Genomic DNA, 16,618 nt, shown 5'->3' with positions numbered 1-16,618 from the left:
TCTTAAAGATGAAATCTGGAAGTATTACTGTTGTTCAAGGTGTGTCTTTTATTCTGTAGTCAAGGTGAAAGCATCACAATGATTTTGCCAAATTACCATATGAAATGAGAAGATCACTGTCATGTACAAAGTAGTGACTAAATCTATTTAGTAATGTCACATTTTCTGTTCTGCAAAAGCATTTTCCGTTTTAAGATTTATTTATTTTTCCTCCACACTGAACATTCTGGGCTGTGAACCCCAGGAAGAACTGCAGAAAGGTTTGTACCTTTTTCAATACTTTGGAATTGATGTTGAAGTTCTTGAGATTTTTAATAAACCTGTTTCTTTGATTGCTTTTTTAATCTTGGCAATCAGCCGCTTTAAAAATCCATGATTGGAGTATGCAATATTATATTGTAATATATAATCTAATGTGTATATATAATGTAGTATGCACGTGTGCGATATTGCTGCACCTGTGGTGTTAAACCTAACAGAGCAAAAACCCTTAACAAAAGATAAGCGCAAAACCTTGCCTCATTTTCTAACGTTCACAGAACTACAAGTAGATGTTCCTTTCTAAAATCCATTCGCGTTTCTCTTTTATCAAATTTTAGTTTCTGAGGCAGTTTTTCTATCAGGAAAAATTCATAATAAAGTAGTCTGGTAGGAGGGAGGGGGTACTTTGGAACAGATTTTTTGACCATCTGTTGCCTAGCAGGCAGGTAAGCTAATGAAACAATAACTGGAATTTTCTTTGCTGAATTTTCTGAGGAGCCCTCAGGAAGTCTAACCTTGCTTTTGACCTGTTGGCGTTATCTTTTATTCGGCAAACTTTTGTCATTTTCGTATTCCTCTTCCCCCCACATTGAATAATGAAGCTGAGATTTCAGGGAAACTCTTGATTCAAGATGCATGTTGCATTACTTATGCTAAATGACTGCTAGTGGCACTTTAAAAATGTGATGCTCTGGTTTTGGATAGGTATTTCTGGCAATGTGCTGTTATTGAGAGGTGAGGGGAAGGCCAACACCAACAGGATTCTGGTTTGATTGCATTTTACCCTTATAGGGTCTTAAATACAGAAGAACACTAAAAGGAACCAAATCTCAATGTACATTATATAGTATATAATATATACAGTATATAGTATATATAATATATACTTCAGGTTTTAAAACAAAACAACCTTAGTAAGTTTTGCTGCTGTTGTTTTTAACTAGCAAACGCAGCAATACCTGCATATCTTTTGACTGTCAACTGTGATAGAATTGAAGCCTGAATGCTTTGACACATCGATTTAGCAGACTTGCCTGCTGAATACACTTGCATATCTAGTCTTTGCTCCTGTCTTGAGCACTGTATAAGGCTGTGTACACATAGAACATGGAGTCCTTAATGGCACATCTCTCCACAAAACATGATTAAGTTATCAGGACTCTGTCCAGACCCCACAAACCTCACACTGGGCTCAAGGTTTAGCATGCTGTTGCAGAATTTTCACAATTAGTGGTTTCATAGGAACTAGAGGTTACGGTAGGATTTAAAAAGAGCTGATTTTGTGTTCACACATGGCAAATGGGAAAGCTCTACCAGCTGAGCATCTGGAGAACTCAAGCTTTTCCTACAGAGCACGTGTCCTTTCTAATGGCATTTTTAATAACTCTGGAAATTGAGCATGTGCCTCACATGAAGTTGTGCCACCTTAGTTGCATGCAGCAGGCCCTTTTGTAGGGGCAAGCAATCTGCTTTTGTTTAGACTGAGGGTCCTCTTGGGCTGCTGATGAGTGCTTTACTCGGATGTAGTGTATCCAGGCAGGGTTAGGGAGATCCTGCGTCAGGCTGTGACATGGAAGAATGCTCTCATTTTTCACTTAAAGTCATTACGTTTTGAGTTGTGTTTCTCTCTAACCCTGTAATTGAAAAGAGACATTACTTTACCAGCCACTCACCAATAATCATCTGGGGTGTGGAAGGGACTTACTAATTTCTGTACTTGATTTTTTGACTGTATTTGGCTCATGTACTGGAACTGCCATTTGCACAGCTCTAGTAGAACCCATTTTCCTGTTCAGCATTGTGCTGAGCACTTCCTTATAGCCACTGGTGTGTGACTAGTTCATCATTATAACTGTACAGCAGTATTGGTAATATTTTCCACTACATTAAATAGAAACTATAGGTAATAACTGACTAAAACAGCAGTCACAGTAAATGATCAAAATGTTACTAGCCATTCAGAGTGCCCATCCAGCTGTAATCTTTGCATTGGCACGCATGGTGTGATGAGTGAGACATGGAGTGAACCATGTGGTGGAGAAAAGTGTAGAATTAGGCTAGAATTAAGGAAGTATTAGTACTTGTATGGGTTGACTTAGTTATGTCTAGTTTCCTTCCAGATTATGGAGTGTCCTTGTATGTTCTTGAGCGACCTGTGGTTCAGGTAGCCCCATGGAGTGTTAATGCTGTCATCACTGATATTCCATCTCTGAGTCATCATGGCAATTCAGAAACTATTTATAAGTGAAGGTATTTCCTCCAAAAACTGGAGCTTATCAGAGAAAAGTGAAGCATTTCTTATATAAGGAGCTGCACTTTTAAACTGCTCTGGCAGGGGCCTGCTGAATGTGAGTTCAGGAGGTGATGCTGCAGAGATACTGTTAAATTCATTTTCAAACTTTGAAGGCTGCTGAAGTCTACCGGATTTCTTCCCCCCGTGTGTTTATATCTGCAGTAGTGCCTTGGTTCAGGTCAGGAATGTGCTGCTGAACCAAGACTCCTGATCATTCCTTCTGGTGGAATGCACCATGGATCGGCCTTGGAGCTTGCAAATTGGATTCCTCTTCAGTGGAACAAAGCTAAAGGAGGCAACATTGGAGAGCTATGAAGTGCACCTCAACTACTAAAATGGGCATCTAGTCTCTGTGAAAAAAGTAAAGCAGATCTGAAGCTAAACCCCCACTTGCCCAAATGTAATGACCTTAGGCCTATGCAATCAATTGTTCTGCTGTACAGATCCGCATCTGCTGTGCTAATGCAAACAAAATGGCTATGCAAGTCTTACCTTTTTTCCACATTTATTTCTTCCATTCCTGTACTCAACATTCCTATAGTTAAAGTAATTCGTTCTGGACAGGAGATGGCATATACTTGATGCTTTAAATAGTATGATCAAATGGTTTTTTTGTTTTTTTTTTTTTGTTTGTTTGTTTTTTGTTTTTTTGTTTTGTTTTGTAAAATTTAGATGAAAAATTTAAAATAAGATCTCAGCTCTTGTTGAACAACCAAGCTATTTTCTTATTTTAAAGGACTAGTTTTGTCAACAAGTGAAACACAAAAGATTTCCTTTTTCATGACATCTTGTTATTTCTGCTGCTGCCTCTGTGGGTATCAAAATTGTCAAAATTTAAATAGAAAACTACCATTCCTAAGTATATAATTTTCAAAGGCCCCCCTGCACTGGCTGCAGCGTTTCTTTTTCTCTTGGTGATTAAAGTGGTAACAGGGTAGTTGTACTGCTTAATATTATGTCACTTGTACTTAACTGAAAAAAATGTTTTTAACATGCATTGCTGTATTACTATTTTATGGATAGAGATAATAGCTAACTCAGGGGTGAAGCACTGCAAAACTATTTTTCATCAATCTTCAATAATGTTTTTTTTTCCCTATTTTGTATAGACATGTTTAAATTTTCATCTCTACTTGAGAGAAAAGATTAATAATAATTCATTTGAAGGTATGTCAGAATTTGGAGACAGAAACAAAAGGATATTTGTGTTTTATTGTTACTTGTTCTGAATATTTACAGTGGCACAGTTCCTCTTGATGCATAATTGATATAGGAAAGAAAATAAAAGGACTTGGAAAGATGTGCGCATGCCACAATTTTGGTTTCCTACCTGGAGTATTTCATGGTATGTATGGTGATGTAGGGCAGTCTTAATATTATACAGGCTAATGGTGTCTTGAGCTGCATGAGGAGCGTTGCCAGCAGATGGAGGGAGGTGATCCTTCCCAGTGCTCAGCACTGGTGAGACCACACTTGGAGTTTTGTGTCCTGTTCTGGGCTCCCCAGCATATGAGAGACATGGGGCCACAAAAATGATGATGGGACTTCAGCATCCTCTCCCATCAAGAAAATCTGGGGCTGTTTAGCCTGGAGAAGAGGATGCTTAGGGGGATCTTATCAGTGGCTATAAATACATGGAGAGTGAGTGCTAAGTGGACAGAGCCAGACTCTGCTGGAGCAGATGGACCCAGAAGTCTCCTCCAACCACAGCCTGTGGTTCTGATTCTGTGAGAATATATGAAAAACTGTGATGCTGATTTTGAGACAGGGAGCTTAGAAGTTTTTCTCCAAGAGGGAACTGTAATATGCACATGCTGTTGTTTTTCTCTCCCAGACTGCGCCATTTAATGATGATCTCCATTATGTTGTTGTTTGTTTTTTTTATTTTTCAAAATTGCTCTTTAAGTATTTTTCTCATTGATGATTGCTATTTTAAAAATGAAAAAAAAAAAAAAAAAGGGGAGGTATGTTAAATAGTGATGATGCTGGTAGAGCATAGACTCTGTCTCACAGTGCTCAGTATAATCATTCCTTTTCCTTTTCCACTGCGTTTCTAGTGTGATAATAGGTAATGCTTTCTTACTATTTTTATTTTAAATAGTTATTTGTATGTTGAGTTCAAAATGCTCACAACATACATTTAAAAACATAATTATTCACGTATTATTTTTTTTAAAACTGACTGATTTTAATGTAATTTTCTTGCTGCTATGTATTTATTTCATTTAGGTAATTTCCCACCGGAAGCATTATCCTGTGCAAAGATCAAGCTCAATAAAACCTCGTGCAGACTAAACTATTCACATAGGATTGCTGTGCTTTCTGAAAATGGGTGTGTTATGTATCAGTAGATCACTGTATGTGTTTAGGCTGACCCGTGGCATGTTAGTAGGACAGGAATTAAACAGGAGTGGTTTTTTGCCAGCAGTGATACAAATGCTTTGGCGGTTCAATACCAAACGTAAGATCATAAAGCAAACATTTTATCACAATGTATTTACATATGTATGGGGAATATTCCTTGCTCTCCTTCAGTCATTTTCCACAGTTTTATTCATCAGCATGCCCTCTTCCCGGAATCTGTGGGCAGAGTATCTAGATCTGTTTCTTTCTTCGGACAGGTGAAATATTCATTCCTGTGTAAGAGCATTTGTGGTAACCTTTATATGCTTTCCAGGATATAAATGCTTTGATGTACAACTGTTCTGGTAGAAATTAGTTTTGAAGCCACCTTTAAATGTAGGTGCCATTATGATCCATGTCATTGGGTTGATACCTTTGATTCAGATGATCCTGACAGCCATGCAAGTGACTTGCACAATCTTATAGACTGACTGTGTTCAATGCCATTTCCACCTTTCTTGGTGCAGCAGGCAACATTAATGAGCTCATTATATGAACCAGTTCTTTCTGAGCTAACTCCAGACTCAGCTGGCAGGACGGTGGTTCTGAGGAATTAATAGTCTTTGGCATTGACGCAGTAGAAGTGGTTTCAGAAGGAACTGAAGCTATGTGCAGTCAGTCAGTAGATAGACACAAGTCACTATGTTGGAGTCTCTTTGCTTTGGAAGTAATTTCACAGTGAAATTGTAACTAGTAATTGGCAAAACAGAATTCTCTGTTCTGAGAAGTGATGAGGTGAAAAATCATTATGGGAAAGATGTAATTTTTATGATTAACTTAATTGTTCAAATATTTTTTACTACTTTTGTTGTAGAGATGTTGGAGGGAGCTGGAGCAGCACTAAATCAAATCACTTCAGCTGGAGTTTTAAATCACCCTTAATGCTGCTGTGTGAGCAAGGACTTAATGATTTCCTTTATGACAAAACTGTCTTAAGCAGTTTCTACCACTCCCTTCATTGCCTTCCTAATTAGGCTACTGCAGCTGTTGGAGGACTACACCATAAGCTTTAATTAAAGAAATGAACTAAGTTTCAAACAAATTGCCTCCTCACTTTCCCTCATCTTTTTGACCCAGATCACTTAATCAGTTCAGTTTACAGCATGTCTTCCTCCTCCCAGTTCACACAGAACCAGTTCCATTAGTGGCTCAACTGAGGAGGTGGCAAAAATGTGATGCAAATAGATTTCCTTTGTTTAGAAGTGCCTGCCATAAAAGGATTTTATTCTCCTTCTTTTAGCCCGGCTGGACATCGGAGTTCTTAGACTTGTTTAGGGAAACTCAATTGGTGACCTCTTGATTTTTTGCTCCTGCTTTTTTGCAAACAACTTTTAAATGTCTTCTTTTAGTTGTTTTGATGCATCTCAAACTTCTGAGTGAAAGTTCTGAAAAGTCCTTTTCTAGCAGTAGCACAGCACTACACTTTTTTAGCTATGGACCAGTTTTCACCTATTTTTCCAGTCCTTCAAATTCTTTTTCCTATCTGTGATACAAAGGAGAGGGGTTTACATCTGATGGTATGCTAAGAAATTCTTAACTACCTGCCTATGTAGTCATCCCTAAAGTTGTTCACTTCTTTTTCCCAATGCATAGCTGGTAGAAGTAGAAAGGGCAAAATGCCTTTCCCAGAAGATAATTTGAGTCTGAGTAAATGGTTTGACACGTATAGATATGTTGCATAATTTAGTGTTTCTTTCATTCTGTGTAGTAGGTGACTGTTGTCTGCTAATTTTATTGAGCACATAGCTGACTTGTATGACTCTCTGCAACAAAGTCAATATAAAAAGGTTAAAGCATATCAAATTATTTTTTAGAAAGAGCAATTTTGTAGAATAGAGGGACATTCAAAGCTACATCCAAACAGGTAGAGATGTTATGTATATTTATGTAAACTCACAACAACTGAAGTTCTCCAAGTCATAAGACAGTTAAAATCTTTTAAGGGGATTTTTTTCCAATGCATAGACATAACTGAAAATCAGACATCCACATCTTGAGAGGTTTTGCTCTTTGTATGAACAATCAAATAAAAGTCCATGTCAGGATGCTAATCTAGATGGAGTGTTGATCTTATTTAATATGGCAAATACTGCTGGTCTTGTATGCATTTCTGTGTGAGTTTTCTGGAAGGAATGGTGCCTCTAACTTATGAATAGTCAATAGAAAGAATTAGGTATAAATAAGATTTTTTAAACTCAGTGTCACTTTGCTTCTGTGTTTTGGCAGCTTTTCTGAAAGTTTGGTTTTTCAAAGGTCCGTGTTTTTAAGGAAGTGATTGTAGTCTGATGTTCAGATTATACATAAGAAAGTATAGCCCATAATAAATCTTAGTCTCTGTCTAGATAATCGGTGTACTGGTTCTCAGAGATGCTATGTGGGCAGGTTAATTCTTGTCCCCAGTAATAATTCCATCCAACTCCTCTCTGATAGATTAAATATCATCAGTTTAATAAAGAGAATGTAAGTAATACTGTCTTCGTGAGGTTCCTTTGTCATAACAAAAGTTTTAGGATTTTATAAAAATAATAATGTTTTAGGATTGCAGTTGTTAAGGCTTGTGAATGTTATAGTTTTTGTTGAAAAGGCAAATGGGCATATGTTTTATTATCTGAGTAGAACCAGTGCATGCTATGACTTTATAGAAGGATCATAGAAAGCCATTTCCCTGAAGAAGTAGCAGTGCAAGGAAGCAACAAAAAGATGCAGAAATGGCTAAAAGCAGACATTAGAGTGTCTCCTGCCTGGGATCTGTAATATTTTTGTGTTTTAATATATGACATTGCTGTGTTTTTTGTTTTTTTTTAATGACTTCTGTACGTTTGACTGAAGTGTATAGATGTTGCTAGGAGTAAGTCACATAAGCATTTCCATACTAGGAGAAAATATGGGTCATTTTTCTTTCTACTTTCCATAGTATTGTAAATTGTGACTGTTTTAGCTCAAGGTTTTTGATATAATCATTCCCAACCAATGACTTTGGATCCTCAGTGGCAAACAAATCATCATCACACTTCTGTTTCTTTTGGAAGCTGTCATACTATTGTTGGCTAAGTAGAGCACTTTGATCTGCAACTTTCAACATTCAATATTGTACTTCCTGTAACTGTTAGCTGCTGAGGAGCACGCAAACAGTCCTCTTTAACACTTATGTGATGTGGCAACCTCACTAGAATGGCAGAGTGCACCTTAGAATGCAGCATCTGCTTCAGGCATCTCAACTAATTCTGTGAATTGAGAAAATTATGGTAAGGTTCAGCCAGACAGGCTAGTCTGAGCACCCAACTTAACCAAATCTTGTTGAAAGCCTGTAGCAAAGGCTTTCATTTAGCACTTAATTCTTCTGAGTATATGCTATGTAGTACACGTTGGGAAGATTTATCCTTCAGGAGTCATGAGAGAAGTATAAGAGAGGTGACAAAACCACTCTTCCCTGAGAAATGAGCTGTTTACCTACCTAGGTCAGCACAGTGGCTGGCTGGAGTTAAGTTACTATTAATTTGCTCAGTGCCTAATGAACTGACAAACACAACAGGGATTTTTTGTGTGTGTGTGATATGGATATTTGGGTTCAAATTAATAAATTTTGTGGATATAAGAGAAAGATTAAACAAACAGAGGAAAAAAAAAAAAACGGTAGGGACAAATGGTTAGTTCTTGAGGTAGAGGACTGAAGCAGCTGCAGGAGCTGGGATTGTTCAGTCTGGAGAAGAGGAGGTTCAGGGAGACCTTATTGCTCTCTATAACTACCTAAAGGGGGGTTGTAGTGAGCTGGGGGTCAGCCTCTTCTCTTGTGTAACTAGTGATAGAACGAGAGGGAATGGCTTCAAACTGCACCAGGGGAGATTTAGGCTGCACGTTAGGAAATAGTACTTTTCTGAAAGAGTGGTCAGGCAGTGGAATGGGCTGCCCAGGGAGGTGGTGGAGTCACCGACCCTGGAGGTGTTCAAGGAGCGTTTGGATTTTGTGTTGAGGGACATGGTTTAGTGAGTACTGTTGGTGATAGGAGGATAGTTGGATTGGATGATCTTGAAGGTCTTTTTCAACCTTGATAATTCTGTGATTCTGTCACAAGGAGTGTTCCTCAAAAGCCTTTTTTGGGACGAATGCTGTTCTTTTATATTAATGTGTTCATAAATGAGCTAGAAAAGAGACTAAAGACACAAAATTCAGGTTGTAAGGATGGAAGAACCACTGGGCAATTGGATCATGAAACAGCACTGGAAAATGAGTAGGATAAATGTTAAATGAAATATGTAACCAAAGGCCATCGTTACATACAAAGTTATGGGATCTGCTTTGATGAATACTGGGACGCCTCTGAGGGGCAAGGCCTGAAGTTCTGATGGAGAAGGTCAAGGAAATGTCAGCTAAGCACTTACTCATAGTCAAAAACACCAGTTGGATGTCCAACGTTACTAGGGATGGAGTAGAACAGAAAGTGGAAGCTTTACTGTTCTTCTCCACATCTATGATTTGCACTTAAAACCAGGCTGAACGCGCTTTAGACGGCATAGCTGCTAGTGCTGTGTACAGGTGTAATTGCACCACGTTTGTGGAATTGATATGGGTCTTGATTGCCTTGTAAAAAACAAACAAACAAACAAAAAAAACAACAGTGGATACATTCCAGGCTGGATGGCTCTGGGCAGCCTAGTCTAGTGGTTGGTGACCCTGTGCATAGCAGGGCAGTTGAAACTAGATGATCTTTCTTCAACCGAGGCAGTTCTATGGTTCTGTGATTCCTGCACTTGAAACAAATGACTGTTGGTATTTCTAGCACACAAACGACAAGGCAGAAATCCAGCCACAGTGGTTGGATCCCCTGAATTTTCCTGTGAAAATCTTTGCTCTGCTTGTAACGCTGGATGCTTTATTATCTAAACAGTTCTTGGCAATATGGAAGCATACAGTCTGGAGTGTTGATTTAAATGCTTTAAGTCCAATTTCAATGTTTTTCACATAAGGACTTAGAGAATTTTACTATTAAGTAGATCTAGGAACACTTTTCAGGAGTATGGATGATCCCTCTTGACAAGGTAAGTAAAAGAAGTTGCTGCGTGACTTGGTAAAACTAAACAAAAAGGTCAGTAGGAAAACCCAGAATTAAGCAGTTTTCCTGCTGTAGGTTTCCTGCTCTTAAGTACACATTACATTTTTCTTAAAAATAAGCATTAATACAGTTACTATCACAATTTGAAATACAAGAACATTTTTAGATTTTTATTTCCTTCTTGCCAGTACTTAGACTCCATTTACCTGCTTAAGCCAGGTCAGCAGATCCCATCACTGTTCTTTATTTCACGCAGTATATCTAATATCAAATGAAGTCTAAGCTTTGACTCAGCCTATGTTTTCTGTCTGCTTTATTCTAGGTTATGGACATACAGTGCCTTTATCTGATGGAGGGAAGGCCTTCTGCATCATCTACTCGGTCATCGGGATCCCCTTTACACTGCTTTTCCTGACAGCAGTGGTACAGCGCATCATTGTTTATGTCACCAGGCGGCCTGTACTCTATTTCCACATTCGCTGGGGCTTCTCCAAGCAGATTGTTGCCATCATCCATGCTGTAGTCCTTGGGTTCATCACTGTCTCATGCTTTTTCTTTATCCCAGCAGCAATTTTTTCTGTTCTGGAAGATGACTGGAATTTTTTGGAGTCTTTTTACTTTTGTTTCATTTCCTTGAGCACTATTGGCCTAGGAGACTATGTGCCAGGAGAAGGCTACAATCAAAAATTCCGAGAGCTGTATAAAATTGGAATTACGTGTAAGTGTTCAAGCTAACCAGTTACCTAAGAGACACTTTATTAAAAATTAAAAAAAAAATAGGCATTGTGTCTCTCTTCCAGAGTTGGTGATTGTTTTGTGAGCTGTCAGCTTGCAAACTGGGCGTTGTTGGTAACTTTGCAACATTGCAACTGAAGGCAACTATAGGCAACTGTGCTTTAAATAGTCAGTTTCTTAATTAAGAAAAGAGAAGCTGAAAACAAAATTCCGTTGTGCTAAACCATATCTACATACTCTCTTCTTAATAATAGCAAAAAATGTTCATGTTACTGTTATGAAAATGGGTAAGTGCTTGTAGAGCTAAGATATCACAGAGTCAGAAAATGATCCTTGTAGCCCAAGGTCATCCTGTAAGGTGGGATGACAGGCAGACAGAGAGAAGGAGGAATGGGAAATGGGCAGAAGAGCAAAATTTCTTACTCCAGTTGTAACATAAGGTAGCTGAAGCTGGCATTAGGACGTATCAGCTGTCAAAGTGAGACAAAAAGAGTGAAATGATGATACAGCAAGACTGTGAATGTTAAATTATAATTGCTTAATTAGGTCTGACACAGAGGAGAGGCACAGTGATCAGTGATTAGATGAAAAAGTAGAGCCGAGAAAATGATCTGTGTGTTGACGTTCTGAATGAATGTTGCTGATCTGCTTCAGTCTGCACAGTCCTGGTTCAAGCAGAGGCACTCATTGAAAGATTTAAGTAGCCATTCCTGTCAGGTCCATGTCTTAGGCTGCCATGTCTTTATCTGGGCTCCCATACGTGATCCAGTAATCATAATGTAGTCATAGTGTCCATTAGCGTGATTTTGTGTTTTGCATTCCTGGAAGCAAGTCCTTGAACTGGCCAAAACTTAACATGAACCTACTGAGGTTCCACAAGGCCGAGTGCAAGGTGTTGCACTTGGGTCAGAGCAATCCAACCTATGTGTACAGACTGGGAGAAGAACTTGGAGGTTCTGGTGGATGAAAAGCCAGACATGAGCCTGCAGTGTGCTCCTGCAGCCTGAAAGGCCAACAGTATCCTAGGCTGCATCAAAAGAGGGGGGAGCAGCAGAGAGAGAGAGATGTGATTGCCACCCTCTGCCCTTGTGAGGCCCCATCTGGAGTGCAACATTTGGGTCATTTCAGGTTTTTTCCCTTCCCCATCCTGTTTATCTTACCAGCAGTAGCTTTTAATTATTACCCTGCTGATCTGCAGAGTTAATCTGGTGATGCTAAATGATTAAGTGAGTAGTGGAAGTCATGCATAATAAATACATTGTAAAAATTCTGAAACCTTAAAAACCATAAGAAGACATCTGGGATTAAATTTTTTTTCCTTTTTTTTTTTTTAACTGAAAAGTCAGGTTTTCTTTTTTTGTACAGAGACAACTTTTCAATTTCAAGCGTTAGAATGCTTAGAAAACAAATAGAAGGAAATTCTAAATGGAAAAAGTAGCCTATAGGCAAAGTGATGTATTTCTAATTTGAAACAAAATAATCCAAGGTCATAACTTTTGAATTAGCCTTTCTTCTCTCATGCAAACAAGTCAAGAAACAAAACACAATGTATAAAATATTTTTCTCTTTCTGAACTTAAATTTTCTTCCAAGAAAAGTTCTGAAGTTCCAAATCTGAAAACCCTTAATGATTACTACAGGTTTTCCAAGGAAAATGCAGGTGTCCTAAATGAAGTGTTGGATTACTTGGACAGTGTTTCAGAGATGAGTAAAAGTTCTCATCGCAGATTTATAGATGCCTTTTAATTGGCATAGCTTTGTTATTTCCTCCCTGTGTTAATGCATGCCTTCCATTTGAACTCATGAGATAAAGATTAAAAACATTTCATAAATTTTAGCTATAGTGTCGATTTAGATCAGCGCCTGATATTGCAGTATTGATTTAACAGTGCTTCTGGAAGAGAGAAGGAAATGTTATTTTTAGTGAATAATCTGCAACTGCTTGTAAAATATTTATGCCTTTTGGTAACAGAGCATTGTCCATGCGTAGATTGTAGTAATTAATCTCTGTTGATCTTTCAGCACATTTAATATGCAGCCTTTGGATGAGCGTGTTTTATTAACAATTGTAACTTCTGCTCGATTTACTCATTGAAAGGATAAAATATTCAAGTTGTCATGATCCTTGTTACATTGTAATGATGAGTTGCAAGGATCTAATAAAGCATTGGGATTAAGAAATGCTCATTTTAATATCTTTACTCCAATTCTAGTTATACATTTGGAGTGGAGAACAAAAGAGCATAGTGAGCTGCTGATTCTAAAGGTCTCAGCCTATGAGAGTTAAAAAATATTTTGAGAGCGTGTAATCAATAAGCTTGTTAAGTAAGTGTTAAATTTTAAGATTCCAGTTTGTTAAATGCCTTTACATACTTCTGTCTGGTACAATTGCAGCAGATTCAAAACCACTGCTGTTACTTTTTAAAAATTACTATGTGGAGTCTTGATGACTGTAGAATGCAAAAGAACAGGGGCTGGATTTGACAGCCCAAACTGGGTCAGAGAGAAGATTAACATAATATTCAGAGATGGCAGAGGTGGAATATATGGAGGAAGATAAAGGGTTAAAAGTGTTCAAGCCCCCACTAATTTGATAACAATTAAAGCCTTTTTTTTTTTTTTTTTTTTTGTACCCAGGTTACCTCTTGCTGGGCCTCATTGCAATGTTGGTGGTTCTTGAGACGTTCTGTGAACTCCATGAGCTCAAAAAGTTTAGGAAGTTGTTTTATGTGAAGAAGGACAAGGAAGAGGACCACGTGCATATAATGGAACATGACCAGCTCTCTTTTTCCTCCATCTCAGACCAAGCAGCCTCCATGAAGGACGATCAGAAGGCAAACGAGCCTTTTGTGACTTCCCAGTCCCCAACTTCCAATGACAGCTCTCTAAACAATTAATACAGGCGCATCCACAACATTGTTTTGGTGCATTTATGCTACTTACTATAAGAAATAGAATGTATCTTTTATTTTCCTGAAAATATTGAAGCTGGAAGACTGTGCTATTTTAAACAAAGATTCATCACTTCTAACATAGAAAAGACTTCTGGGGAAAAGTGTGGGAGCCACCCTGGGAATAGGGAAAGAAATGTAGGATGCGACTGAGAAACATTAGGCCAATTTTGCTTGAGAGATAAAGAGGTGGGAATACCACTTTCAGAGGTACCAGAGAGAAAGGCTCAGACAAGCAACTTCATCTGTCTTTAGGAGAGCAGGGCCTTCACTGAAATCCAGCTTGTCTGGTTGCATGCCCTGTCCTACAACTGGGTGAAACTTTGCGATACGTGCTTTATCTCAGAAAGATAGTCACAGACTTATTCCAAACACACCAAATATCTTCATCTGGAAAACATTTCCAGAGCAGTATCTGTAGACCTGCTGGAGGGGAGTATCTAGCTGATCCTTCTATTACCCAGTAAGTTGCATGTGCAAACAATAATGCTAGGAATGAAAAAGCAGGGCTCCATCCCTTCCTCTGCCCAGGCCATTTGCATTCAAATTTCCTACTTCCTTAAAGTGTCCCCTCATCACAGGAAGAATGTTGTCCTGAAGAGAATGTGCCTTGAGTCTTCCATGCTGTTTTGCTTTGTAAAAAATACTTATGTAAGCTCTGAGAGGTAGCAGGAGCCATTCAAAAGTACTGGATGATAGGGCTGCAGGGAAGGGAAAGTCCTCTTCCCTTTGGAATATGTAGGAATGTTTTGGGGTTTTTTGGCTGAATGGAACAAAATGAAAAGGGAAACTGAAATTCAACGTATGCCATATTTGTCATAGTCAAACGCTTTAAGTATTCTCCTAGATGAGGGTTGAAGTCTTATGAGCAGAGTAAGGGCTCAACTCTGTTTCATTTACAGTACAGCCCAGCATGTGCTGGGCTGTTAGGCATCTGGAGGAATAAAAGGAGTGTCTTCTTTGAACACGGCCCCTTTTTCTTTATTTGGTTTTCTAGCTAGTACTCAGAGCACTTTGGAGGAGAATGGAATGTTTCCAGACAATTTTTCAGTTTTTCATATGGCAAGAAAACAGGAAAAATGTCATATTTGGTTCAGATGGAACCGGATGGAACCGAATTTTTTTCCCCTTGGGAAAAGTCACTACAAAGTCAAGATCCCACTCAACTTCTGAAGCTGGATCCTCTTTGGCTGTAACAGGAGAGGCATTTTACTCCAGCTACCTGTCACTGTGCTGAATGCAGGGACCTCAAAGTGAATTTCAGGGAGCAGGAGATGAGACTAAGGGGTGACAGTACTCTCTTCTGGCCTTAAGAATCTACAAAATGGGAATCTCGGTAATGTTTTGCAGTGAATAAAAGATCTGGAGCACAAATAGCCATATTAGGACAACCTCCCACATAGGAATAGTGTAGAAGAGAGCCTTTTCCCTGCAGTGCAAGCATGCCAGATTGCCTGTAATTTGGCTTGTAGTGTTTAGAGCTGAAGAATATTTTACTGTAAAAGAAAAAAAAAAAATGCAGCTTGTCTAGAATTAGCTCACATGGGAAAAATACTTGAAAATAAATAACCCAAAATATTCTGTGTTTGAGCTTAATTATAGCTAGCATCAAACCAATTTTATATCTTTACTGAAAAACATACTTTATGGCTAAACTAACTAAAAGTCGTCAATTTATATTTGTAGAAAATCAGAGGTAAAGGTTTTGGTTGTTTTGGGTTTTATAGATTAGGCGAGAGCATACTGTGTTTGCATGTTCCCAGGAAAGTGGCTATTTTTATACTGCTTAAGTTAACACAGTTCTATTTATAACAAATATTAATCAATATATATGTACATATATACATAAATATATTTATATACTGTACATATATCATAAATCACCAGAGTTTAATCAACTTAGGCACAGCATTTTAGATTTTGTTTTCCTAGGTTTCTCTTTATACAGTGAATAATAGGAAACAATGGCATAAAATAACACTGGCAAAAAAATAAGCAAACTGTACCACAAGAAATATTGTTACTGGTTGTTTTTTTTTTTTTTAGTGAAATGTTATTGTTGTCAGTACCTTAAAATTTAAGGTTTCTTTTAATTTCAGTGTAACATTAAGCTGTAAAGGATATGCACAGATACTAAATGATATACAAAATAATTCTGCAATTTGTACACAGTTGCAAAACATAGACACGTTAAATGAAAGCACAGAATTCAAAGCAGAAGCGATAAACTAAGCAGTAATACTGTGATGTAGGTGAGTCTTTGTTTTTTTGAACTTAAAACGAGTATGGCTTTTGGCTGCCTGCACTATGAAGTGAGGCATATTTTCTTTAGCAGTGTGTGTGCGTGCACATACTCTGCAAAAAACCTGTCTGCATTTGTTAAGATTGCGTGTCCTTTAGTTAGTCTTCCTCAACACAAGGAGAGACTGTTAATGCCAGAGCGTGCTACCTAACTTTGAAAATGATTGTAGCTTAGCGTTGTATTGGTTATTCGTATAGGGAAAAAAAGCATTCCGAAGTGTGTTTGTTTTTGTTTCAGATGCTGACTGATTATAGCAAATAAAAAATAGTGGCATAACATTTACCTTGTCTTTATAGACTGACTACTGGAGTATTTGAGGAAATGAATGAAAAACTGTCACTGCTTGTTATCACTAGCACTGATCAAAATAGTGAGCTTCATTTCCTAGTGGATTTACATCTTTGTGTGAAATCAGTGCAGAAGATCGGAGTGTTTAAAGCTGGAATCCAGTTTAGAAGATAACAGATTATTGTTCAAGAACCTTGGTATAAAATATTTATCTTTCCTAGGAGAAAACTGTGAGGCATGTATGTGTAAACTCACATGGAGAGCATTGGTTGCAAAATGCTGTTGCCTGAACAGAAGCTGCAAGAGGGAGTCAGAGAAGTGAGTAAGTGACCTACG

General features: G+C 38.1%; 1 protein-coding gene across 1 annotated transcript in view; it reads left to right on the top strand.

Annotated features, from left to right (window-relative positions):
* The window catches only part of KCNK1 (potassium two pore domain channel subfamily K member 1), a 29,236-nt gene extending 12,964 nt beyond the window's left edge, over positions 1–16,272 (top strand). Inside the window, exons 2-3 of the mRNA XM_085219720.1 lie at positions 10,330–10,725; positions 13,379–16,272. Of these exons, the coding sequence (XP_085075846.1) occupies positions 10,330–10,725; positions 13,379–13,638 (656 nt within the window). The 3' untranslated portion in view covers positions 13,639–16,272. The remainder of the gene's footprint in view (positions 1–10,329; positions 10,726–13,378) is intronic.
* The last annotated feature ends 346 nt before the right edge of the window (positions 16,273–16,618 follow it).

Source organism: Meleagris gallopavo, chromosome 2, assembly GCF_905368555.1.
Source record: "Meleagris gallopavo chromosome 2, MGAL_WU_HG_1.1, whole genome shotgun sequence".
NCBI classification, from domain to species: domain Eukaryota; kingdom Metazoa; phylum Chordata; class Aves; order Galliformes; family Phasianidae; genus Meleagris; species Meleagris gallopavo.
This window is presented reverse-complemented; position numbering and strand designations above follow the sequence as displayed.